This window comes from Capra hircus, chromosome 28 (assembly GCF_001704415.2).
Source record: "Capra hircus breed San Clemente chromosome 28, ASM170441v1, whole genome shotgun sequence".
Lineage (NCBI taxonomy): Eukaryota > Metazoa > Chordata > Mammalia > Artiodactyla > Bovidae > Capra > Capra hircus.
Window position 1 is genome coordinate 16090949 of NC_030835.1, and position 27505 is coordinate 16118453.

At 39.4% G+C, this 27505-nt stretch overlaps 1 protein-coding gene across 16 annotated transcripts in view; it reads left to right on the forward strand.

Annotated features, from left to right (window-relative positions):
* Nucleotides 1–27505, forward strand: part of USP54 (ubiquitin specific peptidase 54) — a 129155-nt gene that overhangs the window by 62947 nt on the left and 38703 nt on the right. For 7 of the 16 annotated variants that reach the window (XM_005699208.3, XM_018042202.1, XM_013975606.2 and 4 more), the window contains 7 exons: nt 5297–6156; nt 8560–8652; nt 24057–24191; nt 25877–25990; nt 26131–26213; nt 26599–26704; nt 26806–26952. In XM_005699208.3, coding sequence (XP_005699265.2) covers nt 6010–6156; nt 8560–8652; nt 24057–24191; nt 25877–25990; nt 26131–26213; nt 26599–26704; nt 26806–26952 — 825 coding nt within the window. In that variant the 5' untranslated portion in view covers nt 5297–6009. Of the gene's footprint in view, nt 1–4413; nt 4531–5296; nt 6157–8559; nt 8653–20279; nt 20411–24056; nt 24192–25876; nt 25991–26130; nt 26214–26598; nt 26705–26805; nt 26953–27505 lie in introns of those variants that run through there. The other 9 variants (XM_018042203.1, XM_018042205.1, XM_018042207.1 and 6 more) reach the window with 3 other exon arrangements.

Below are 27505 nucleotides of genomic sequence, written 5' to 3' on the forward strand. Positions count from 1 at the left end.
AGAAGATTTCTTTTGAAAACAAAGATACCATGAAGTAAAATTGTGGTGATAGAATGAAGGAACAGTACCGTGTTCTGAAGAGATTAATGGTGAGCAAGGAAAAGTAGCAGTTGTAAATTATTTTACAGAGATGTTTAGCAGTGAAAGGTTGAAAAAAATTTAGGACAGTAGGCATAGGAGTAAATAAGTTCAAGGTGGTCTTTATTGTTACTTTATTAAAAAAATAAAGAATATGGGATATCTGTATATGTTTATCTTTAAAGGGGAAAGAGTTCGTGAGAAGGGAATGTGTGAATGATAATAATAATAACTAATTTGTATAGGGGTTACTATATTGATATCCTCATAATCAGCAACAAGATATTGTGAATATGGTTTGTAATTTTTTAAAAATTGGAGTATAATGCCTTTACAATGTTGTGTTAGTTTCTGCTATACAACAAAGTGAATCAGCTATATGTGTATAAGTAAGTAAGTAAGTGAAGTCACTCAGTCGTGTCCGACTCTTTGCTACCCCATGGACTGTAGTCCACCAGGCTTCTCTGTCCATGGGATTCTCCAGGCAAGAATCCTGGAGTGGGTTTCCATTTCCTTCTCAAGGGGATCTTCCTGACCCAGGGATCGAACCTCAGTCTCCTGTATTGCGGGCAGACACTTTAACCTCTGAGCCAACAGAGAAGCCCATATATGTGTGTGTGTGTATATATATATATATGTTTATATATATCCCCTCCCTATAGACTCCCTCCCCCCACCTAACCCCCAGTTTGTAATTATTGATGTGCGGAGTGTACCAAGGAATTGAGATAACTGTTGATTTATCAGTGCAAATATAGTTTGATTCAGTTCAGTCGGTCAGTCGTGTCTGACTCTGTGACCCCATGGATGGCAGCAGGCCAGACTTCCCTGCCCATCACCAACTCCCGGAGTCTGCTCAAACTCACGTCCATCAAGTCAGTGATGCCATCCAGCCATCTCATCGTCTGTCATCCATTTCTCCTGCCTTCAGTCTTTCCCAGAATCAGGATCTTTTCCAACGAGTCAGCTTTTTGCGTCAGGTGGCCAAAGTACTGGAGCTTCAGTTTCAGCATCAGTCCTTCGAATGATTATTCAGGGTTGATTTCCTTTAGGATGGACTGGTTTGATCTCTTTGCAGCCCAGGGGACTCTCAAGAGTCTTCTCCAACACCACAGTTCAAAAGCATCAATTCTTTGGTGCTCAGCCTTCTTTATGGTCCAACTCTTACATCCATACATGACTACTAGAAAAACCACAGCTTTGACTATATGGACCTTTGACTGTATGGCAAATATAGAGTCTCCAGGAAATTATAAGTAAACTGCTCCACAGATGAACAGAAACCCGAAATGTGAGCAAATTTTCTGGTTAAACTTGTTTGTATATCTCAGTGTAGTCCAGTTTGACTTCCTATTGTTTGGGTTACTTTTGGCTTTAATCGCTAGTAATGGGGATTACTGTTCCTTCATTAGAAACTGAGATACTTCTCATGATTTTCTTGTCATTCTTTAGACCTTCTAAATGTTACCCTATTTCCTGTAACAGACTGAATGGTTTACTTTTTCATGTTAATCTTTGTATTTTTAAAATAACTGTAAAATTTAAATGTTTCTTTAAGCACATGGCTCAATAACACTGATATGTACCTTGCTCTGCGTGAGGCCTATTACATTTCTTTTTGTACAATTAGAAGACTTATTCCTGTTGGCTTGCAACTTTCTCGTATCCCGAGGTGCCCAAACAGAAACTTGCTTCTCTATTTTTAGGCACTCATAATTTATTCTTTGTTTTGAAAACTTGCTTGGACATACCTATCATGTTAAATCTCAGTCATTGTGTGAAATAGATATTGTAAAGCTGTTTGATAGACCCAGAAAACAAAGTTCAGGACCGCTACGTTGTTTGGGATTACAGAAAGTAATAAAAATCTGGAAATTGAGCCCATATTTTCCAACTGCAAGTCTTGTCCTAGTCCTCTTATTGATGTAATAATTGTTGTGTGTGTGCTCAGTTACTCAGTTATGTCCAACTCTTTGGATCCCATGGACTCCAACCCACCAGACTCCTCTGTCCGTGGAATTTTCCAGGCAAGAATACTGGAGTGGGTTGCCATTTCCAACTCCAGGGGATCTTCCTGACCCAGGGATGGAACCCTTGTCTCTTATGTCTCCTGCACTGGCAAGCGGATTCTTCACCACTGCACCACCTGGGAAGCCCCAATATCATGATTACTTTACATCATTTACTCCTTACAACAGCTTGACCTTGTATTGTATTTCAGGCTCTTCTTTTCATAGAAATAGTATTCCAGCCTTATTTCCTTTTTGGAGAAGGAAATAGCAACCCACTCCAGTATTCTTGCCTGGAGAATTCCATGGATGAGGAGCCTGGTAGGCTATAGTCCACGGGGTCACAGATAGTCGGATACGACTAAGTGACTTAACACTTATTTCCTTCTAATTTGGCCACATAGCAATACATTTTTTATATTCTCATATGTAATTTTAAATTGTTTTATTATTTGCAGATATCAGTTCCTTTTCAACTTAAGAAAATAATTAAAAACTTATAAACAACTTCTACGAAATGGAACAAAGAATTTCCATATATCCTTCAGCCAGGTTTATTTATTGGTAACATTTTGCTGTTTTCAGTTTATTATTTTCTCTCTCCTTCTTTCTCCATGTATATTTAAGTATGCACACATACACACGTCTTTTTTCTGAACCATTGCAGAGTAAGTTGCAGACATTATGCCCTTTTACCCCTAAAATACTTCAATATTGCCTAGGAAGTTCTTTTTCTTTTAAAAATTGGTTGTTAGGGACTTCTCTGGTAGACAGTGGATAGGAATCTGCCTGTCAGTCCAGGGCACATGGGTTCAATCCCTGGTCCGGGAAGATTCCACATGCCGCAGAGCAGCTCAGCCTGTGTGCTTCAGTTGCTGAGCCCACATGCTGTAGCTACGGAAGCCCATGTGCCTAAAGCCTGTGCTCTGCAATGAGAGGAGCCTCTGCAGCGAGAAGTTCCAGCGCTGCACCTAGAGCGTAGACCCTGCTTGCCACAACTAGAGAAAAGCCCGTGCACAGCCACGAAGACCCAGTGCAAACAAAAATAATAAAAACACATAAACTGCTTTAAAAAAAAAAGAAGGTTGTTAGATAAATCCAAGACTTCCTGGTGGTCTGGTGGTTAAGGCTGCGTGGGCGAGCACAGGGTCCATCCCTGGTCCAGGAACTGAGATTCCGCATGCTGTACAGTGCACCCCCCACTCCCCCACAAGTTAGGGCTTTGTGGGTAAAATTCTTTTATTTACTTTCTCAGGTATGTTTCGTAGATGGATTATATTGTTTGGTGTGAGACCTGCGATTTAACTGAAATATTTTTTCATCAGTGTTTCTTTGGACCATTTGTTACTGCCCCTCTTGGCTTTGTTCTTTTTGGCTCTCACCTCTGGTTTCTGAGACACCTAATTCAAGTGTGAGAGCTTTTTGCCTTACCCTACATAGGCCATTCAGAGCCTGAGAATCTTTTTCTGCTACTGCCTTTTTCCCCTTGGCTCCCTGAACTCACGGGTGTGTATCATAGGGCAGGCTGAGTTTCAGTGAGCTCCTCACGTGGATGCTGCTGCCAAGTTCTTTTGGCTTTGAGCAGAGTGGAGGCTTGGTCCTTGTCATTCCTTTGCAGCAGTTAAGCTGAAGGAATGCTGCATGGCTTGTTGGAAATTGCTTAGTGGCCTCCGGTGGGGTGTGTTATGAGGGTGTGTGTAGAGAGTTGAGGGTCTTGTAGTCTGTGTGGGAGACATGGGATCTTTCCTGGTGCTGTGTGCTAATCATCAGGCAGTATTTATTGAGCACTTCCTTATGACTAGCACTGTGTTAGGAGCTTTTGGAATAGTATAATAAAACGCATAATTAAGTCACAGTAAGTAGTCAACCAATTCTGTGTCGTGTCTCCCACTTACCAACTTTGATTTGAGCAAGTTAATATCTTTAAGCTTCCCTTTATGCTTCTGTAAAATGGAACTATTAATACCTACTGATTAGGCTGTTATGAAGACTGAATAAAGAATGTAGGTATTGTTTAGCACATGTCTGATACTAGCTAGTATTCCATTTCATACAGTCATGGTCAGGATATATGACTGACACCATATAAAACAAAGAGTAATAAAAACAAATAGAGAATAACATGACACTATAATGTATAATCAAATACTTTAATTGTGACCTGTAGATTATAAATAGTCTGGGAATTTAGAGAAGGGAAAGAACATTCTTGTGCAACCATTTAATGTTCCTGTGCCTCAGCTTTTCCACTGAACACACTATAGATAGTGCTAGGTGATCTGAGAAGGATGAAACTGTTACAGCATTTTTGTTTTTTTAGGTCATCCATATGATGGTGAGAAGGAAAGGAGAAGCTTGGGCAACTGTTAGAACCAAATTTAATATTTAACATTCTTAATTTTTTCCTTATGTGGACCTGGCGGCCTTATAGGAAAACTTAAAGGTGAATATTAGAAGCATTTTCTTCCAAGGAAATTTTTGCCTCTTGCTTCTTTGGCATTTTAATTAGTTGAAGATTATTGTTGGTCAATGGATGGCCTCTATTGGTGACTGCCTTGGATATAATCTGAGGATTAAGTGATTTGTAACCCAAATTATCTCTCTGATCTCTGGCGGAAAAAAAAAAAATGTGACATACAAACAAACAGGGCAGAAGAAGATTTCTTTGTTTTTGGACTGAATATTAAGGACATATGGTTTACTCACCATGAAGGTTTCTCTGGGATGGGACATCTTTACTCAGTAAAGTGATAACATGCCCCTCCCACCTTTGAATAGGCTTTTATAGCCTTGGGCATGTAAAACACCTTTAAAATTTTCTGTACTCAAAACATCCAAAAGAAACTGTTTCAATTTCCCAGTTTGGTATGTGTTTACTTGGTAATTTTTTTCTTAGCCTGGTTGTGGAAAGTTCACATTGGAGTTTTATTTTTGTCCAGATCAACTTTCTTCTCCTAGAAAATTTGAGAGAAGTCTCCTATGAAAGTAAGGCTGCTCACACCTTTTCCCCCTGCCTGTTGAGTGTTTCTCCTTTTTGTTGTTGTTAGGCTTATTTTTTTGGTTGGGGGAGGGCTATGTATTGTTAGCCAAGGTTTCAAGTTTATAGTGTGAGGTGAGGCAGCGTTGATCTTGGCAGAACAACACAAAGCTAGTAGAGTCATTAAGTGACGCAAGCTTTTGATTATTTATTTTTTTTCTTTCTGTTAAAGCTCTCTGGCACAGCTGGCTAGTCTGGTCACAGAGGAAAAGAGAAGAGATTTTCTGAAGTTGTGGATGGAATAATAGAAGATGTTTGGGACATACTAAAGAACAGCAGCAGAGCAACAACAGCAGAAACTCCATGTATTTCAGACAAACTTCTTAGCTTTCTGAAATCTATGTCAATTGCTTAGAACTTGGGTTTTTACTTCAGAGGATGATGGGACAATGGGACAAGGCAGTAGAAGACGAGGAGAGTTGTGCTGGATTCTTGGTTGTCTGTCTGCCTCTCCTTCCACTTGGGAAAATCTTCAATCCGCAGGAAGCATTATAAACAAGCCTAAAGAACACACTCTACCCTGATCCTGAATTCTGTTGGAGTTGAGGATTACAGCCACTTCACCAGGATTTTATGGAGGCAGTTCAAGAAAAATAGAAGGAAGCAATACTTAAGGATTTCTCTGTTTGAATTTGTCCTGTGCCATGTTAAATTTTAGGCATTGTTTGGAACAAGTTGAGGACAGCTCTGGCTTGTGGATCTAAGGATGCCTGAGTTTCTTGAGCTACCTATATGATGTTTGAAAGGTTGTAAATTCAAAGTCCTTCAACATAATTTGTTAAATTCTGGATTCTCTTTATATTAAGGACTTCAACAAAGACTAAGGACTCCCCCAAAGATACAAAATATTCTCTTGTTTTCAGCCTAAAACAGTAATGAACAGTAATGTCTTGGAAGAGAAATTATTTTTCAGGGGGCCGTGGTAGTGTCCAGGGGATGTTTGCGCCTCGAAGCTCAACCTCCATAGCTCCCAGCAAAGGCCTCAGCAATGAGCCAGGACAAAACAGCTGCTTCCTCAACAGTGCCTTGCAGGTAAGGATAATTTCTTTTTGGTGAACTTCGACTTCTAGTTGCTGATGCTGTATTTCTGGTTACTTTTTAAAATCTAATACTTGAGAGTCTCTGTTTGAGGTCAGCAGCTTAAGATCATTTTTTAAGTTCACCTCTGTGATCATAGGCAAGTCACTTTATCTCTTTGAGTCTCAATTACCTGATTTGTAAAAGAGATTCATAATGATAATAGAAATAATAACTAACTACTACTACTTGCCTGCCTAAAGGGAGGTACATGGACTAGGTCGTACTACTTGTTTAGTGACTTTGTTCCTGAATAGTCTCTACTGTTTCTTTTTTTTTCCATTTGAGACTAAGGTGTCTTATCACTCTGGTTGCTTTCCTCCAGTCTAGAAAGCAAAATTCTTTCCATAAGTCAAAGATTTTCAGGTATGTTATTCTTGTCTCATAATATTCAGGCTCTCAGCACACCCACTGATTGGGGTCCAGTCTTTGCCCACTTCTTTGTCTCCTTCCTCTGAGCTCTCCTATAGTATCTGATTAGATATGCTGACACAGAGCTGGTAGAAAATAAATTCCCCTAAGTTGATTCTCTACTCTGAATTTTCCCTTTTGGTCTTGCTTGCCACGTTAGCCTTCTCAAAACCCCAGTGCTTACTGTCTGTCTTCCTGTCCTGCCCAATCAGGGCCATAGTGTGACAGATTCATCCCTCTCAGACTAACTTTCAAGTGATAACTTTCCCCTTTCTCTCCTCTTCAGAGTAAGAGTAAATCTTAAGACAATTATGCTTGGGTAAAGTATTAATTAGCTTTACACCTCAGATATATGAGAAAATAAGTTGTTATGAGAGAAAAAAATAGACATGACAGTGTATTTGGTATAAAAAGCACTGGACTTAAGAATTAGGAGACCTGGGTTCGAGTTTTAGCCTTTCTTTAGACTAGCCTCGTGACTTTGTACAGGTAATAGTATTTTAGTTTTCTCACTTGTAGTTCAAGAATCTTGTCAAGCTTATTTACTTACTTATTTTGTATTACGAATTTTCATGCACACATCAACCAGGCTCAACAGTGGTTAACATTTACCAGTCTTAGTTCATTCATTGCCACTACTCAATTATAGAACATATAATTTATCCACATATACATATTTCTATATTTACACTTGAAGACATTGATAGTTTTGGAGTGCCTGTTATAATCTTGTTACGAGTTAAAAATAATTGTTTCTATGAGCTAATATTCTAACTTTTATGGTATGAAAGCTATGTTCACCACAGGTGTATTGAACCCATTACATTTATTATAAAAAGGTGTTACTTATTTGGGAGTGTAGCATATTTCAACAAACGTTGGAAATATATACCTATAGATACCTAAGTATCAATGTGAAGATGCCCCAGAGGTGTCTATTATCTGGTACACCTAAAGTGTAGTGCCTTTTCAGATATGATGCTTTTATTTTATTTCATTTTTAATATGATGCTTTTAAAATGTTTTCCAGATAAGAGAAGCTTCCTAAGGCATTTATGCTATATATTACACTGTTTCTTTTTTAACTAAAATTCAAAGTTTATTCAGATTTCCTAAGTTTTTTACATAGTGTCTTTCTGTGTTCCAGAATCCAATCCAAGATACTGCATTTACTTGTCATATCTCCTTGTCACATTCCTCTTGGCTGTGATAGTTTCTCACAGTTTTCTTGTTTTGATAATCATGACAGTTTTGAATAGTACTAGTCAAGCATTTAGTAGGATGTCCCATTATTGGAATTTGATGTGATTCTCATGATTAAACTGGGGTTATGGGTTTTTGAGAGAAATACCATAAAAGTAAAGTGCTCTTCTCATCACTTTCTGTCAAAGTTGCATTTTATGAACAGATTTATCACTGTTGATTTTACTGTTATTTTTTAAAATTCTGTTGACTTAAGGAGGTCACACCTCTCTCAGAAAGGTCCAAAAATGAAGAAATCTAACAAAGACAAAATTCCACACTACAATTCAAGCTTCTAAATAAGTTTTTAAATATTTTTGCTTTTCTTGTGTGAACTATTAAAATAAATCCTTATTCTGCAGTTTTTAACCCGTAAAATACCTCTTTAAGATCACATTTGATATATGTCATACTTGAAGACATTGATAGTTTTGGAGTGCCTGTTATAATCTTGTAACAAGTTAAAAATAATTGTTTTTCTCTGTGTGATCTACTTTATGTTTGAATTAGTGTTTTTTCCATAATATGGTCATCTGTGCCTCTGATTGGATACTTCACTTTATTTGGACTTTTTTTGATACATTAGAATGAACTTTTCTCTTGAGAGTAATGATGTCTTCTGTGATTATTACCTATGTTTGCTTGACTTCTTGATTTAAATAGGGAGTTTTTGTAGCGTAATGAAGTATCTTCCCTTTTCCTCAGGTTTTATGGCACCTGGACATCTTCCGACGTAGCTTTAGGCAGCTTACAACTCACAAATGCATGGGAGATTCCTGCATCTTTTGTGCTCTCAAGGTAAATACTTCAAACTTGTTTCCTCTCACTGTCATTAGGTTGCCAAATGATCAATATTGAGGTGGTTTGATTATTCAGATTGATGCTAAAGAATTTGTTACTACATTATCTGCCTGTGGTTTAGTGCAAAGGATAGTATGATGAATTTTGCTTGCTTCAAAGAAATACTACTTGGAATTCTGTTTCTCTGAACCTTTTGCCCATACAACTCTATTTAATGTGATCGGGTACTATTTACATGTGCTTAGACTTTGAGTATTTATCTTAAAAGCTAATACTAAATTTTCACTTTGAAAAAACAAACAACAAGCTGTTTTTCATGGAATTAACTATTGTCTGTAAAAGCTAAATTTAGCAACAAACTGTTTCTATGAAGAAAAACCAGTACTAAAATTTTCCCATTTTCGCATTCCCTAATATTTCCCATTATCACATGTAATAGATTCTTTATATTGGTTCTGTTTTCATCTGACTCCAGTTTTTTCATTTCTGAATAAAGTGAAACTGAGGATTCATTTAGAGACAAATAAAATGGTGTAATGTGAGAGAGTTCTGACTCAGAGATTTTAGGTAAGTCGCTAAAGAGAAAGAACTAGGATGTATAAAAGGCCCATTCTCCATCAATTTTCCAACATGTATCCTCTCTGTTTTCTTGGCCCAGATATACAATGCGTTATTTGTGGTTGGATGATGAAGCTTCTAGGGTCGTTTTTCAGGCTCATGAAGTCTGAATCCTTGGTTTGTCACAAGGATGCTTGGTTGTGATCATTATTCACTTAGTTGTTTTTATATCTGAAAACAGGAATTATAACCAAAAACTCCAGGATTATTTCCTAGTTAAATTTGTAACAGCTGAGTCAAAATAATTTTTTGGCCAACATCAGTTTGAAGTTTTAGTCCATGGTAGGCTGATATCTCTGGAAAGAGATAACTGAGACTTCTGAACTTTTTGCCACTAGGGTCACAAATATCTTTTTTTTTCCTAATTCTTTGTTTGCAACCATTATAGCTTAGCAATATATAGAATATAAATCATTGAGGACCTCCTTGGCAGTCTAGTGGTTAAGATTACTTGTTTCCACCACAGGGGACATGGGTTCGATCTCTGGTTGGGGAACTAAGATCCTCTGTGCCTCTTGCTGCTACTGCTGCTAAGTCACTTCAGTCATGTCCGACCCTGTATGACCCCATGGACGGCAGCCCACCAGGCTCCCCCGTCCCTGGAATTCTCCAGGCAAGAACACTGGAGTGGGTTGCCATTTCCTTCTCCAATGCATGAAGGTGAAAAGTGAAAGTGAAGTCGCTCAGTCGTGTCCGACTCCCAGCGACCCCATGGACTGCAGCTCACCAGGCTCCTCCATCCATGGGATTTTCCAGGCAAGAGTACTGGAGTAGAATGCCATTGCCTTCTCCGTCTGTGCCTCTTAGTGCAGCAAAAAAACAAAAAAATAAATTATTGGTTAATTGAGGAGTTTAAATGTGAAATTTTAATGAAACCAGATTTTTATAAGTTGTAACATTTCTGACTATACCCATTCAGACAGAAGTCCATTCAAAAGAGCATTTGGCTTGATTTTCTGAAAGGTACATTGACATTAAGTATCTAATTTTACATAGACAAGAAACATAGTGATCCTTTGGCCATCAAATCCAAGGGAAGTCTGGTTCATGACATTAAAACCAAAAAAACAGGGCAAATTACTTGCTAGGGATATCTGAATCCTGGGGAAATACCTGGTAGGAGAATCTCCTATAGATAGAATTTCTACAGATAGAAAACTCCTATCTGTACCAGGAAGAGATGATGGCGCTTACATGACCCTCAGACATGCCTTTAATTAGTTAGGACTGTGCCATATTCTTCACTGACCCAGACTGGACTCTGGAGAATTGGTTGTCCTGGTCTTATGTTTCATTTTCCAGAGGGACAAATTGTTACTTTAATATAAATCAATACAATTATATAAGTCAGAGAGATAAAGAAAACCAATCACCAGACTTTATGGGACACCTTCTGAGACATCTAATTTTTCAAGCTAGAGGGCTAAGGGTGTGTCTTGGGAGTTTTTCAGAGAAGCAGTTGCTTATGATAGGTAAGTAAATGGGCTTAGTGGATCAAAGATTATGATTTAGGACTTTCTAGCTCTGAGGAGGCAATGGCAACCCACTCCAGTACTCTTGCCTGAAAAATCCCATGGATGGAGGAGCCTGATAGGCTGGAGTCCATAGGGTCGCTAGGAGTCGGACACGTCTGAGCGACTTCACTTTCACTTTTCACTTTCATGCGTTGGAGAAGGAAATGGCAACCCACTCCAGTGTTCTTGCCTGGAGAATCCCAGGGACGGGGGAGCCTGGTGGGCTGCCATCTCTGGGGTTGCACAGAGTTGGACACGACTGAAGCGACTTAGCAGCAGCAGCAGCAGCAGCAGCTCTGAGGATGTGTTGGAATTCTGGTGCTTTCCTCATCAATCACATCATTGCCTGGTCTGTCCATTAGATTTCTTTTCCTTCACTGATGGTTTTGCTATGTAAAGTGAAAGTTGCTCAGTCGCATCTGCCTCTTTGTGACCCCATGGACTATATAGTCTATGGAATTCTCCAGGCCAGAATACTGGAGTGGGTAGCCTATCCCTTCTCCAGGGGATCTTCCCAACCCAGGAATCAAACTGGCGTCTCCTGCATTGAAGGCAGATTCTGTACCAACTGAGCTGTCAAATTTGCTATCTTGGAAGATTAAAAACTTGATTTTTTTTCCTAAAATGCTTTTCAATCTCTCAGTGCTAAATAAATATTAAATAATTAAGCTCTAGTTTTTAAGTTTTAGAAGAAACTATGAGGGAGTATCATGGCCTAAGTGATAGAGAGGATTTAATAAGTAAGTCATGAAAAATACAAAGCTAAAAAGTTTGACATATTTTACTATAGAAAATTCAAGAACTTCTGTTCATCAGAGGATTTCATAAAGACAGTAAATATACAGGGCTACAAATTGTGAGAAAGTGTTTCTATTATATATAGTCAACAAGGATTGGTATCTAGCGTAGCATTTAGAGAACTCCCATGAAGAATAAGTAAAACATAAAATGAGTCAACAGGAAAACTAACAAAAGACATAAGTAGACATTTCTCAGAATGGGAAAGCCAATTAACTTTTAAGGATATGAAAGAGGCTTACCCTCTTTAGTAATCTCAGTCAGTTCAGTTCAGTCGCTCAGTCGTGTCCGACTCTTTGCGACCCCATGAATTGCAGCATGCCAGGCCTCCCTGTCCATCACCAACTCCCGGAGTCCACCCAAACCCATGTCCATTGAGTCAATGATGCCATGCAACCATCTCATCCTCTGTCGTCCCCTTCTCCTCCTGCCCTCAATCTTCCCCAGCATCAGGGTCTTTTCCAGTGAGTCATCTCTTCACATCAGGTAGCCAGGGTATTGGAGTTTTAGCCTCAACATCCATTGAGTAATCTAAAAATGTTAATTAAACCATACCCTTCAGATTAGTAGAAATTTAAAAGTTGGGTAAAATTGTTAACTAAAAGGTAGAATAATGAGAGTTTATGTGCATTGTTGATTGGAATATAAATTGATACCACTATTTAGGAAACCAAGTTGTCATTGCATTTGTCAAACAAAATTGAAGTAACAGGTATCCTGCTGCTGCTGCTAAGTCGCTTCAGCCGTGTCCTTCTCTGTGCGACCCCAGAGACGGCAGCCCACCAGGCTCCGCCGTTCCTGGCATTCTCCAGGCAAGAACACTGGAGTGGGTTGCCATTTCCTTCTCCAATGCATGAAAGTGAAAAGTGAAAGTGAAGGCGCTCAGTCGTGTCTGACTCTTCGCTACCCCATGGACTGCAGCCTACCAGGCTTCTCCATCCATGGGAATTTTCCAGGCAAGAGTACTGGAGTGGGGTGCCATTGCCTTCTCCAAACAGGTATCCTGCTGCTGCTGCTAAGTCACTTCAGTCGTGTCCGACTCTGTGCGACCCCAGAGACGGCAGCCCACCAGGCTCCGCCATTCCTGGGATTCTCCAGGCAAGAACACGAATGGGTTGCCATTTCCTTCTGCAATGCATGGAAGTGAAAAGTGAAAATGAAGTCGCTCAGTCATGTCCAACTCTTGGCAACCCCATGGACTGCAGCCTACCAGGCTCCTCTGTATGGGATTTTCCAGGCACGTGTACTGGAGTGGGGTGCCATTGCCTTCTCCGAACAGGTATCCTACTACTCAGTAATTCTACTCCTAGATATTCCCTGTAGAAAACTTCCTGTATGTACATACCAAAAGATATCTTAGAGGATATTTAAGGTAGTATTTTTCTATGATTACAGAAAAATGGAAGCAACTCATTCCAACTATAGTGTAATGAATTAAAAATTATGGTTTATTCCCAGAGTACAATACTATATAGTAGTGATAATGAATAGTTGGCAGCTACATATATCAACTTAAATTAATCACAGAAGCATTACAGACAGTCCTTGACTTATGATGGTTTGACTTATGATTGTTTTGACTTTATGATGATACAAAAGCAATATGCATTCAGTAGAAACCTTATTTTGCATTTTGATTTTTTTTCTTGGGCTAGTGATACGTGATATGATTCTTTCTTGTGTTGCTGGGCAGCTATAATGAGCTGTCAGCCAGCCACAGTCAGTCATTCTCTGTCAGCCACACAATCATAAGGTTAAACCAACCAACACAGTTATAACCGTTCTGTACCCCTACAACCATTCTATTTTTCATTTTCAATATTCAGTAAATTAGATCAAATATTCACTTTACAGTAAAGTAGGCTTTGTATTAGATTGTTTTGCCCAACTGTAGGCTAATGTAAATGTTCTGAGCATGTTTAAGGTAGGCTAGGCAACCCACTCCAGTATTCTTGCCTGGAAAATCCTATCGACGGAGGAGCCTGGTAGGCTACCGTCCATGGGGTTGTGAAGAGTCGGACACAACTGAGCAACTTTACTTTCCCTTTTCACTTTCATGCACTGGAGAAGGAAATGCAACCCACTCCAGTGTTCTTGCCTGGAGAATCCCAGGGATGGGGGAGCTTGGTGGGCTGCCATCTCTGGGGTCGCACAGAGTCGGACACGACTGAAGCGACTTAGCAGCGGCAGCAGTAGGCTATGATATTTGGTAGATAAATTACATATATTTTCGGTAGGTTTATTGGGATGTAATCCCATTGGTTTCCTAAGATGATTGGTTTTCTATCATCTCTAAGAGCAGTAGAGATGCAATCCCATTGAATGAAAAAAGCAAGTCACTGAAGACTGCTAAACTATGATTCCATTTATATACAAAACAAAAACAGGCAGAACTAAATAACATATTGTTCAGGGATACATACATATGATAAAACTGTAGAGAAAAAAGGAATGATTTTCACAAAATTTGGGATAATGGTTACCTCTGGAAGGTGGAATGGGAAGGATATAATCAACTGGGGAGTCTCAAACTCAATTTTTCCATTTTTTTTAAGTTGTGTGGTAAGCACATGGGCTTTTATTTATTATTCTTTGGTTGCATATACCCATCATGTTTCAGCAATCTAGAAAGCCTAAAGTATAAAGAGGGAAACAAAATAGTCTGTATTCCCTCACAGGGGTCGTCATTTCGCTTTATGCCTCCTCTCTGGTCTATGATATTTCTAGTAATAAGTCTTTTTGCCCACCATTTCAGTAAAAAGAGTACTCCCCCCCCCATCCTTATATTGCCTTTCAATCTCTAATATCTTCCTCTTTGTTTGAACCTAAGACTGCCCTGGAGTGATATTTTGAAGTTACTCCCTTCTTATAACCCTGGAGCAGGCTCCCAGTTATCTGTTAAATCACTTTAAAAGGCAAGATTATAGACATGTAAAACACTAATTTCACACTTCCTTTTCCCTTCCTCTCCTTCCCAAGACAGTGTTTCCGCTATGACAGTAGATAGTGCACATAGTATGCCTGCTTCTTAGATACGCATAGAGGACGTCATTCACTCTGCCTGGCTCTCTTGTCACCCCAAACAATAGCATAAAGATAGATAAAACAATAACACATCCCTTTTGAATCAAACCACATCTACCTGTCAGAACTCTTTTAAGAATTTATCTTCTTTATAAAGTTTTAAAAATATTCTCTCTATCCAGATCTGTGATTGACTTAATGTTTGGCATGGCTGAGTGGGTTTCTTCTCTCTTGGTGTTATGCTCAGTGCCTGGACCTTAATATAAGCACAGCTTTTCTGGGTTCATATAGTCTTTTAGTTGCCATGCCTTCCTCTAGGTGATCTTCCCAACCTAGGGATCAAACTCAGGTCTCCCTCATTGCGGGCAGATGCGTTACTATCTGAGCCACTAGGGAAGCCTGAGTCTTTTAGTAGTTCTTGGTGTTTTTGTTACGGAGTTTGGGTATTGCCTTTTTCTTTTCTGTCTTATATTGTCTCTCACTTTGTCCTGTTTAACAGATTTTCATATTGTGACATTTAGCCTCATACTTTTTTTAGTAGGTCCACTAATCTAAGCCTTCATGCCTCATTTAGTAAGGGAAGAGTGAGATATGCAGGGGTTGAGGTGGTGACAGGGAGGGGAGTCGGGGATGGTAAAGGTCAGCTGGTGAAAGAGTGAAAGGCTAGGGTTCTGTCAGCATAGCAGTTACATGGTATCCTGTGGTTAAGTTACATGTTAACTTTGAGATGACCAGTGTGGGCATAATTCTATATTTTTTTCTCTGTGAGTATAATTGTAAATATTTTTCTATTTAAAAAATTAGGGGGAATATTTGATGAGGCCAGTAAGAATTCCTTTTTGCTGATACTTCATGACTTGTTTGCATTCTTTAGTGCTAAGTTTTATACATAAAATTCTTATTTCTTAGATTTTTTTTTAAAACAAGAGACTCCAGAATCCCTGAATTTGAAATAGTCTGTAAAACTTGCCAATTCTATAAAGTCAGAATTCTTTATGTTAGAGCATAATTGCTAATCTCTAGAACCTACTATTAAGGGCAAAAAGAAACAAACATGTTCCTAGAGGAGTCAGAAGTTAGCCAACTTTCTCTTAATCTGATGTTTGGATGAAGGATTTGCCTTTCCAAGTCTGGCTGAAAGATATGTATCCCTGCTCTTTCTCCAGTTGTTTTTGTTTTTTACCTAGCACCTTAAATATACATTTACTTATGTGGATACATTTGGATCATGTCTTTACTTTGTTTTTTCTTTTGGTCTGTGAACATCTGTCAATAATCCTGTCTTATAACCTTCACTGGTACAGTAGAATATGTTGTATCCAGTACTTTTTGGTGGTTTGTACACAAAACCACAGAAATGGACTAGTTTTGATAGTCCATTTCTTTTGGTCCTGTAAAATATACTGTTGGCTTTTTTTTTTCTGTGTTGCTTAACATTAAGTCCCTAAAGTAATTGCAGCCCCAAAATCTTCCATGCAAATTATTAATGAAGAATTTGTTAGTCTTTCTTCTTACTTTGAACCAGGATTTCTTTCAACTCTGATTTAGCAAATAGAAGGGACTTGTGTGCTCATTACCCTGTCCCTTCTAAAACACCAAATTTACTCCCATCTAGTATTACTGACCTAAACCGTTTTCATGCCTATAGCCCAGAGCTCTTACTCATATCGAATCTGCTCGTACACCCTGGCCCCCAGGGTATGACTTTACTTTAGTGTTGGTTTATTTATTTGTCTCTATCCAGAGGAGGAAATCCGTCCTCTGTACTTAGTATGCCACAAAGATTTTGTTCTCCTTCCAGGGATTGTACTAGAGGCTTTGCAGTGCCAGGATGTAGGACAGAGTGTTTTTTGTTATAGGCAAAGAAGAATGCTGCATTGATTGATTAAATCCAATAAATCTTCTCAATTAGTGAATTTTTTTTTTTTTAAGACTTAGTATAAGGCCTAAAAGCGTCGGAGAGGTGGTGATGATGGAGGTAGGGATGGAGGAAATAGGTTTTTGTCTATTAAGGTGTCCTGGAATGTATAAGTCTGTATCTGTAGAGCAGTAAGACTATTGTGAAGGAGCAGTAAAGTCTATGTTCTGCTGATTGCTCACTTGTTAACTGGGAGGAAATTTGAGGGTTAAGGGAACAAATCTCAATATTTTTTGATTTTGTACCATGTAGCTATTCCTATACTGGGGACTGAAACTTACACATAGGGAGTAAAGTGGTGTAAGGAATTACAGTCTGGTCATTTTTGTTTGTTTGTTTTTTTCTGTAGATTTTAGGAATCGAAAGTTCTTCATTGTCTTGTAGTCATTGCCACTATCAGAAAACAATAAACCCATTATCCTGGACTGACTATGTAAACCAGGAAATTAGATTTCTGGTATGTTACCCAGAAATTTTAGCTCGTAACAAACAGCCCTCAAATAAGGAAGGTCCCTATGCCTAAGGCAGTGTCTAAGTTGAACTTCATTGTTTTGCCTATTTGTGGAATATGACTATTTTTGTGATCTTTGGTTAACCTTTCTTAGTCTTTTTTTTTTTTAACTTTTTGGCCACACTGCATACATTGCATGCAAGATCCCTGACCAGGGATGGAGCCTGTGCCCCCTGCAGTGGAAGCACAGATTCTTAACCGCTGGACCACTGGGGAAGTCTCTAACTTTTCTTAGTTTTAAAGTTGTATTAGTCTGTCGCTAAGGTTTCTGAGTTAATTTAACGATTGACATAACTTGGATAGTATAAAACTTAAGCTCTTATCCTTTTAAAAAGTATATATTTGCGGCTAAGTCTCATAGCTGTCCACCTTAAACTATCATGGCATTGTTAATTGGCTATGCTGCTACTCCTAAGTCACTTCAGTCATGTCCAACTCTTTGCGACCCTATGGACTGTAGCCCATCAGGCTCCTCTGTCCATGGGATTCTCCAGGCAAGAATACTGGAGTGGATTGCCATGCCCTCCTCTAGGGCATTCCTGACCCAGGGATTGAACCTGCATCTCTTATGTCTCCTGCATTGGCAGGCAGGTTTTACCACTAGCATCACCTGTTAATTGGCTATACTCCAATATAAAGTTAAATAAAAAGCAAAAATGAAATTCTAGAGTTCAGAATTTTACATGATATTTCAAATAGAGAATATGACTACAGGGAAAAATATAGTAGATCACCATGATTCTTTCCTTTCCAGAGTTTATGGCAGAACCTGAAACTTTTACAATCTCACAATCCTTGTGCTTGTCCGGAAGGTTTCCGTTTTTTATTTCCCCATGGAGTAAATGGTTAGGATATTGATTCTCAAAATTTGATTTGAATACTGTTGGTAATCTATATGGTCCTATATTTTTGATCTTGGCAAAAGCTAGCAGATTGACTTATATTTTAGTTTAGTTTAGCTCAATATTAGTTTATGATTGCCCACTGAAAGCAGTACTATTCCCTGATGAATCTGGCCTATTTACGCCTCTGTGTCTACCTGTCCAGTGTCTTGAAGTCTTGGTATTTCTATCTGGGTCTCTACCTTTGTGTGTAACATGTGGGTGTCTTTTTTGTATGAGTGGGAGGAATGAGTGTGAAAGGTAGTTTATGATGGTTTTTTACTTCACCGCTGCAAGTCCAAGGTTTTAGGTTGTGAACTGAGTGCAGATAAAGCCCTGAACTCATTGGGAGATAATGGTATTGATAACTGAATTTAATTTAAAGGAACTGATATAGGGTATGTGGTTAATTTTCTAATTAGGAAGTCCAGAGGCTATTTTAAGACATAAGGTTAAAGAATCCCAGGAGAGAAACTGGCCAGCTGTTTTCTGCCTCCCCCAAAGTTTGAGCAGGCGTTTCTGTTGAACCGATTGGATACCTTTTTCTTAGAGTGTGGTAATAGTATTATGGTTATGTTTTAAACTAGAAGTGTTCTTATTTTTCAGAGGCATCTTCTGAAATATTTACAGATGGATAATGTCTGGTATTTGTTTCAAAATGGTCTGGGAAAGGGGTGAGTGGGTGGGTGGTATATATAGAATAAGCTTGGCCACAGGCCAATAATTGTTGAGAATGGATAATGGGTGCAAGGAAATTTATTGTGCCGTTTTGTCTAACCTGATATGTTTGAACTTCTTTTCAACAAATGTTAAAAATCCAGTGTTACTCTTTTGGGTGCCAGAATGGTAAACATTTAAACATTCTTTCTCCTCTTGAAAGAAAATGTTCAGCTTTCTTTTGAACACACAAGACTAGGGTGAAATTTCTCTCTTTCAGCAGTCAGTGACCCACTGGGAGTAGCTCCTTTATCTTCCTTTCAAAGGATTGTGTTTACAAACAGGCTCAATTGGCCATATCTAGGTTTAGGATTTATTTAGGTGTATGATTTCCAGGAGGTGTGGGGGGAAAAAAAGATAGTTATAAGAGCCAAAATTATAGATTTGGGAAGCTCAGAGCAAGAAAAGAAATCCAGAGAACTGAGTTAGTAGCAGTGTGTAACATGCGTCATGCCCTTGTATAAAATATTGCTGGACACCTCTCAGAGGTGAGTTGGACTGCCAGCTAGGGCACTTTCCAAAAACCTTGGGTCCATAAAGCGTCAAATTTAGTGACAGCCCTTTTCCTTGACCTGTATCTTCCCTACTCATGACTTCTTTTTGATACAAAGCTAGGAAGTTCTGAGAGAGAAATAATCAGCTATTCCTTGCTTAAAGACAAAGTCTGTGTTTTAGGGGAAAGGAAAAAAAAATTCTCAAGCAACAGCTGCATTTGTACATGCCAAAGTACAAAGACTTTCTGTCTTTATGGCGCTTTTATCTTATTTACATGGTTTTTACTAATCCAAATAATTATATGCTCATGTGGGTAGAATTGTTTTGCTACTTGATCCAAGAGAGATGGGTGGGGAAGCACCTGCTTTTAGTCATTAAAGTCTTGTTGCTTTTGCACCACATCCAAGAAAATAGTTAATAAACAAAAAGTAATTTGCCTTTTCCTGAGAATGGAAAGGAACACCTCTTTGGTTTCACTCTGTGAAGAAGAGCAGAGAGAAACCTCAAAGTTGGGTTTTCTATTTATTGAAATGAAACCGACAGGGACCCCACAGAGGAAAATGATTCCTGGGTTTTGGTTCTTCCTGCCCTCTCTCCCTCTCTGCCATAGAGCTCAGCAACTGGAAGAATACCAGTTTTTGTTCCTTATTGGTGCTACCACCTGTTCTTATTGCTGAACTAAATGTTCTTGGCTTTCTTTGGTGTGAATAGGATCTCCCTCTGGGAAAGGTGGGAGGAGGGCGAAAAAGAGAACAGGAGAAGGCTCGTTCCAGCCTTGTGCTCATGTGAGAGGGACACACAGAGTTAGTGTGCTGCCCTAACAGAGGGGCTTTGTGCTACAGCTTCTTCCAGAGCTGTGGCTCCACAGATGCATGCTGGGCAGGCTTAGGCTGCTTCATCCCTGATGCACAAGCTTGTTCCTAACAAGACCGATAATAATTGAAATAAGAAAAGAAAGAATATGCAAGCAGAGGCTATTCTGAAAAGATATTCAGTGTGTATGGAGAAAGCTGTCTGTAATTAAGAGGTTAAAAGAGAGTAGCGTGGGGATGATGCCGCTGAACATAAGCGCCAGATCTGTTGTTGCATATGCACTGTGGATGCAGGCAGAGCTCTGACTTTAAGTCTTTCTTTCCCTTGTTATCTAGGTCATGGGAAATCAGCCTCTTAAATACAAGCGGCAGAATAGAGAAGAGTTTCAACCTTCGTACCCAGATCTCAGAGACTGAGGAGGTAGCTCAAGGCAGAAGTGTATCTGACTCAAGGCCTTTCTTCATAGGTCAGTGCAGGCAGTAACCTAAAATAACTCCCAAATAGAATGGTGATGATAATAACAGTTAGCAGTTAGATAGCACTTTCATACTGTCAGACTAAGATGTAAGTATCTAAGATATAAGTATAAAGATAGATAATTTATGTAATCCTTAAATAATCCTAGGAGGTAAATACTATTATTAATTCTCTTTTAGAAGAGGAAACTAAAGCCTAGAGAAGTTAAGTAACTTGTCCAAGGTCATATAGATGATAAATAATAGGGCTGGGATTTTGAACACAAATAGTATGTTTCCAGAGTCCATACTGTTATGCTATGCCATCTCTCCGTGGAGTTCTGTCCTTTCTCAAACAGGGTCATCGGAGCCATAAAGTATTTTGAGTGGCTGTTTTCTTAATTCTCTCTAGGATGGTAACATAACTATGTGTAGGAGAGAAGTTAATTCATTGGGAGCTGTTGATGCCTTCGAGTATTAAGACTTAATTCTTGAGGAAACCCAGTTGAGAAAGACGAAAGGGGATGTAGTTTGCATTTGTTGTGTTTGTACAGAACTATCCTGAAACTAATTTTGTATTGGTTTGTTTTGGAACTGATTGTGGGCTCTGAACAAAGGACCAAACCTTATCCATCCCTTGCCCAAGAGCACTGATGCCTTACCATTAATGACTGAGAAGAATGACAGGTGGGAATATGTTAGTGGTTACCAAGTTTGGCCCTGCTAAACAGACTCTCTTTCATTATATCATCAAGTGTTCAGATCACCATATGTACAAGCAGTCACTACTTCTTTTCCTACTTTCCTTTTCCTTTTTTCTTCACATTTTCCCAAGTTTCAAAATACCGTTGGTCACTTGGTCGGTATCCAGTTGCCCTCTGGGCGTGTTTAAATGTGTTGGCCGGTATCCACTTGCCTCTGGGAGTGTTTAACTGTGGACCTAGACCTTTCATTCTGGTCTAGTTTAAGGGGTCCCTGATAGATGTTCTTTCACTTCCAGCAACAAATTATGGAAGATCTTGCTCTGCCTTTACCTGATCTTATAATAGACTTTTTAAAACTTTCTAGATCAATCTAAAATAACTTAAAAGTAATTATAAGAGACCTCTGTTCCCAACTCCATGCTTGTTAAATAATACTAAATATGGTTTGTTGGTACTGCCTCCTTCATATCAAAGACTTGTTTATAGGCAAATAATAGCCAGGTACATGGTAAATTGTTCCCAAGTTACTATAGGGATAGATGTTCAATGTGTATGAGGTGGAATGATGATATTAAGAAAATAGGGTGAAGAAAACAGTTCCTACTTGAAATCAGAAGAATGAGGTTTAGTCCCATTTTGCTTGAACTGGTTGTATTACTTTAAAAGTTTTCACTCAGAAAGTTGATTCTTCATCTGCTTAAAAAGAGTAGGGACTTAGTATTTTCCCTTGATACGATCTACCCATATAAAATCATTCATTCATTTAAAACTAGATTTTTTTTAATTAAAAAAAAGTTTTTAAATTTATTTATACGCTGTTTTAGCTGTGCAGGGTCTTCCTTGTTGTGTGGTTCCCTGTCCAGTTCCGGCGAGAGGGGCCGCTCTCCAGCCGCAGTGTGAGGGCTTCTCACCCTGGTGGCCTCTCTCGTTGCGGAGCACAGGCTCCAGGGAGAGTGGGCTTCAGTAATTGTGGCGCTCAGGCTCGGCAGTTGCGGTTTCCTGGCTCCAGAGCCAGCCTCAGTAGCCGTGGCGCACAAGCTTAGTTTCTCTGCAACACATGGGACCTTCCCAGGCCAGGGATCCAACCTTTGTCTCCTGTATTGTCAGGTGGATTCTTTACCACTGAGCAACCAGGGAAGCCCGAAAACTAATTGTTGATAGCCTTTTACCTGCCAGTACTGTTCTTGGTGCGGGAGTATAGCAAGGAATTAAAGGATAGAAATTGCTGACTTCATATTCTAGGGAGTGCAGTTAGACAATAAATAAATAAAATATATGGTATGACTGTTGGTAACAAGTGCCATAGGGAAAATTAAAACAGGTAAACGTGGGAGGTTTAGGAAAAGTGGGTGAGGCTTGCTGTTTTAAATAGAGTGATCAAGGAATACTCTATTGAGAAAGTAATGTTTGGATAAAAATCGGAAGGGAATGAGTGACTGAGGTACTGCAAGTAAAGTGTCAAGTAAAATGAGGACCAAGAATTAGCCATTTTAGGTTGGTGGGACCTCTTATTGTTAGCTCACATAGGTAGCTTGATAAAAGTGATCTCATTTCTGGTCTCATTCGTAAGTCTGAAAAATAACCCCGGATTTTTTTTTTTTTTTAATATGAGTAATTACTAACAAGGGTTTCAGGAGAGTGACCTTCTTTGTCATGTTGATATGTAACTCACTGTTGGGGGAGTAGTTTATCTGGGTGGCTTAGTGTGGATCTGGGCCATGTGATGTCAGCAAACACATTCTAATCTCAGGGTGGAGGGCCTAATACCGCTGGGGAAGACACCTCAAGCCAGGTGTCACTTGTTGCCACTCTTTGTTTCCATTCTCTGCTTATCACATTCACCATTGTTTCAAATACAGGTAAAGATGGAAAAGGCAGATACATTTAGTTACACCAAAATAAAAAACTGCTGCCCTTGAAAGATACCAGAAGACTAGAAGAAGGTATTTGCTATAAGTAGTGCTTGCAGAAGACTCAGAAAAACTAATGCAGTTAGAAAGACTAAAATTAACCAGTTTGACTATATTAATTGCTGACAAGGATACGGGGCAGTTTATTTATATTCATACACTGGTAGAAGTTTAAATTGCCATAATCTCTTTATAATAGCAAAAAAGTGGAGACTGCCAAAATTTCTGTCAATTAAAAAATGATAAATAGATGTGATAGAGTAACCTGATGTAATGCATACAGCAAGGAGAAGGGATGAAATGTGTGGATAATTTCAAAAATAACTGAATTTTTTTTTAAAAAGTAAAATTCAGTGTGATACTTTTTACATAAACAAAGAACATATACACACAAGCATACTATATGTTATTGAGAGAGAAATACACACACACACACTTACAAATATATATAAAGTATTAAAAACCAAAGATTGTGCTATGAACTCATGATAGTGAGTGACTGGTCTTAAAGGGGACTTTAGCTTTATCTGCAGATTAGAAGTAAACATGATAGAATGTTTATTTCTTGAGTGTTAGACATGTACGTATTTGTTATTCCGTTTACTTTTGGGTAATTTTATGGTGGCTAAACAGTTTAGAAGAAGAGGGCCAGATTTCATAGGATGAGTCACCAGAGAATAATTAACCAGTTTATTGACATGTAATTTATCTTTATTTACTATAGACCATTTATCTCTTTATATGTCAGAGGAAATGAGGTAACTGCATTTCTTTAATGCATGACAACAGTTTCTCCTAATGTGTCCTTAATGGTATATCACACTCAGATGGAAGAGCAAGGATCCTTATGAGCGCATGTCATGCCCATTCTTAGGAATCTTGTTTTTCACTTTTTTTGTTACTTACTGCAGGCATGTCAACTCCTGGAAGGTACATTTGGTTCCATAGCTATAAGCATGGAGATGCTAGCATGGCAGACTGGGATGCATAGAAGCTGAGTAACAGCATTGTGCTTTTCCCCTTGTCTAACCTCTTCTCCACAGGGAATCTTTAACCAGTTTCAGTGCAGTAGTGAAAAAGTGCTTCCATCTGACACTCTCCGCAGTGCCCTGGCAAAGACTTTTCAGGATGAACAGCGTTTCCAGCTGGGAATTATGGATGATGCCGCGGAGTGCTTTGTAAGTGCTGGCCTCTGGCCCTCTTTGATACGGGGTGAGACTGTGGATGGCCTCTGTCAGGGACTTGTTACTTTACTGTGGTATTTACTGTATTCCTCATCTCTACAGCTGGCACTAGAATTTCCCTAGTTTCTCAGAGCTGTAAGTTGTCTCTGCTGAGTATGAATTCATTCTCAGTATGAATTGCCTAGTGGGTTTATTCTTTTTTCCTTCAGGCTTAGGGTCGTTTCGTGCTTGTCCTTGCACAGAACAGTAGCTCTCACCTTCAGAGGAGACAAGGCTCATTATGTACATATAAATTACTGGGTCCTACTCTCTTGAGTTTCTGATTTGGTAGGTTTGGTAGGTTTGGTAGGGCCCAAGAATATCTGTAACAAGTTCCTAGGTGGGCTAATCCTGATACTACTGGTCTGGGGAACCACACTTTGAGAGCTCCTGCATTACCCAGGATAATTAAATAGAGAGTAGCTGAGTCCTTAGCACAAACATGATGTGCTACTTTTGGTGATTTCTAGTAGATAAGCCTCACTTTTTTCATCTCCAGGTGACACCCATCAATCTTCAGAAGGCTCTCTTTGTGCAGCTATTAAACAATCTGAGTAATGTACATCCTATTACAGGTTAAAATGTACCCCTGAGAAACTGGATCCCTGATTTATTGCTGGTAGGAATCTGTAATGATCTAGCCACTCTTGAGAACACTTTGGCAGTTTCTTTTTCCCCTGGCTGCACTGCACAGCATGTGAGGTCTTAATTCCCTGACCAGTGGTTTAATCCATGCCCCCTGCATTGGGAGTGCAGAGTCATAACTGCCAGACCACCAGGCAAGTCCCCTGGCAATTTCTTAAAACACTAAACTTGAAGATTGCCATAAGATTCAGAAGTTAGATTCCTAGGCATGAATCCCAGAGAGATGAAAACATATGTTCATATGAAAACCTACCCATGAATATTCATAGAAGCTTTATTTATAATAGCCCCAAAGTAAAAAGCCCCCAATACTTTTAATGGATAGATGGTGAGACAAACCGTGGTACTTCTATGCCATGGAATACTGCGCAGCAGTAAAAGTGAACGGTTGATGTGCAGCTACTTGAATGATCAAAAGGGAATTATGTTGAGTGAAAAACGCAGTATCAAAAGGTTGATCCCATTTATATAGCATTCTTAAAATAAAAAAATTATAGAGATAGGAGCACATATTAGTGGTTGCTAATATGTTAAGGTTGGGGTTGAATGGGTAAAGTTATAAAAGGATAGCATTAGGGAGCTTTGTGGTGATGAGACAGTTTTATATCTTGATTGTGGAGGTGTTTACGTGACTATATATGTGATAAAACTGAATCGAGCTTTACAGACCCACAGATGAATGTATGTAAAGCTAGTGAAATCTGAACAAACTCTGGACTGTGCTGATGTCCATTTGCTGGTTTGGGTATCATACTATAGTTATGTGAGATGCCTTCTGTGGAGGAGACTGGGTGAAGTGTACATGGACTGCCTATACAATTTTTTGGGGAAACTTTCTGTGAATTGATAAATATTTCAAATTAAAAATTTTTTAAATATATCAGAGATATTCTCACCTCCCAGAAGGATTGCTGTCTCTCTGAGTAAACTGCCAACAAATTTGTGCTTTTCTTTGTTAAATGTTTTTCATACACTGCTTTTGTTCCTTCCGTTAGGAAAACCTCCTGATGAGAATTCACTTCCACATTGCTGATGAAACCAAAGAGGACATATGTACTGCCCAGCACTGCATCTCCCACCAGAAGTTTGCGATGACACTGTTCGAGCAGGTGAACCTTATCTTTATCCCTATCACTTCTTAGACCTTTTCTTTAAGAACACTTTATCTGAGGATGTAGAGTGTCACATGGGGGCCAAAGCAGTTAATGACTGTGGCCTACTGGTTTCACTTTGTTTTCCCTGGGCTTAGTGTGTATGTACCAGTTGTGGCGCCACTTCTGACCCGCTGCCTTTCATCCAGATGGTGCATTATATCTCCACTACTTCCCTTTGGTGAGTCTTACAGCGTTTCGTTCTCCGTATTCATAGGCATTCCTGGGTTTTAACCAAAGGCTCCCTGGTAGCTTGTAGCCTTATTGCTGAGTCTTTGCTATACTATGGGATCTCAGAACAGTCATTTTGAATAATCTTTGTTCTCTTCCTTTCCTGTCCTATCGTGGGAGGAGTAATGGGGATTCTGTGAGCTTTGGATTTGGGACCAGCAGGCTCACTTACTCTGTGGGACACTGAGGCTGGTCAGGACAAGGGGTTTTAGCACAGTGGACAGAGGAAGGAAGTCAAACATGTGAGTTAGGAATCCGCATGAATGATTTATTTGATTTAGCTATAACTCTGTACAACTCCCCAAATCATCCCCCTTCAATTTCTCATCTCAAAGCAATCAGGCTATTTGTATGCTGGAAAGACGAGAAAAACCCTCACCAAGCATGTTTGGCGAGCTGCTGCAGAATGCCAGCACCATGGGGGATCTGCGGAACTGCCCGGTGAGTTGTGGGGTTCAGAGTGGAGAGGAGAGCCCTGGAGTTAGTGGAATTAAGGCAGCCAGTGAGAAACATGTCAAACTGACCTGATATGTGTATTTCAGAGCAACTGTGGAGAAAGGATTCGGATTCGCCGTGTGTTGATGAACGCACCACAGATTATCACAATTGGGCTGGTATGGGACTCGGACCACTCAGACTTGGCAGAGGATGTCATTCACAGCCTGGGCACCTGCCTTAAGCTGGGTGATGTGAGTGTTAATTACCTGTATCTCTCACTTGGAGTTCTTATATCTTAGTATTGCTCAAGGGCAATGAGCTCTAAACACAAAGGTGTATCCTAAATGACAAATATTACAGAGTTTTGAACAAATGGATTGTGTGTTTATGTAGACATGTATATGCATGCATGTACATGCTCACATACCTTCTTTGTACAGGTGGCCAAGGCTTTCTGGAAGATATGGAATGATCTTGGCCTTGAAAGATACAATGGGCAGAGCTTGGTTATTGATAAGAATGAAGTAATTCTGTACTTCCTTGGTGACCCATTGGTTAAGAATCTGCCTGCCAGTGCAGGAAACATGGGTTTGATCCCTGGTCCAGGAAGGTCCCATGTGCCACAGAGCAGCTAATCCCATGTGCAACAGCTGCTGAGCCTGCAGACCCTAGAGGCTGTGCCCTGCAACAGAAGAAGCCCCTGCAGTGAGAAGCCTGAGCGTCATGACTAGAGAGGAGCCGCTGCTCACTGATCTAGAGAAAGGCCCCGCAAGGAAGACCCAGCGCAGCCAAAAATAAATAATT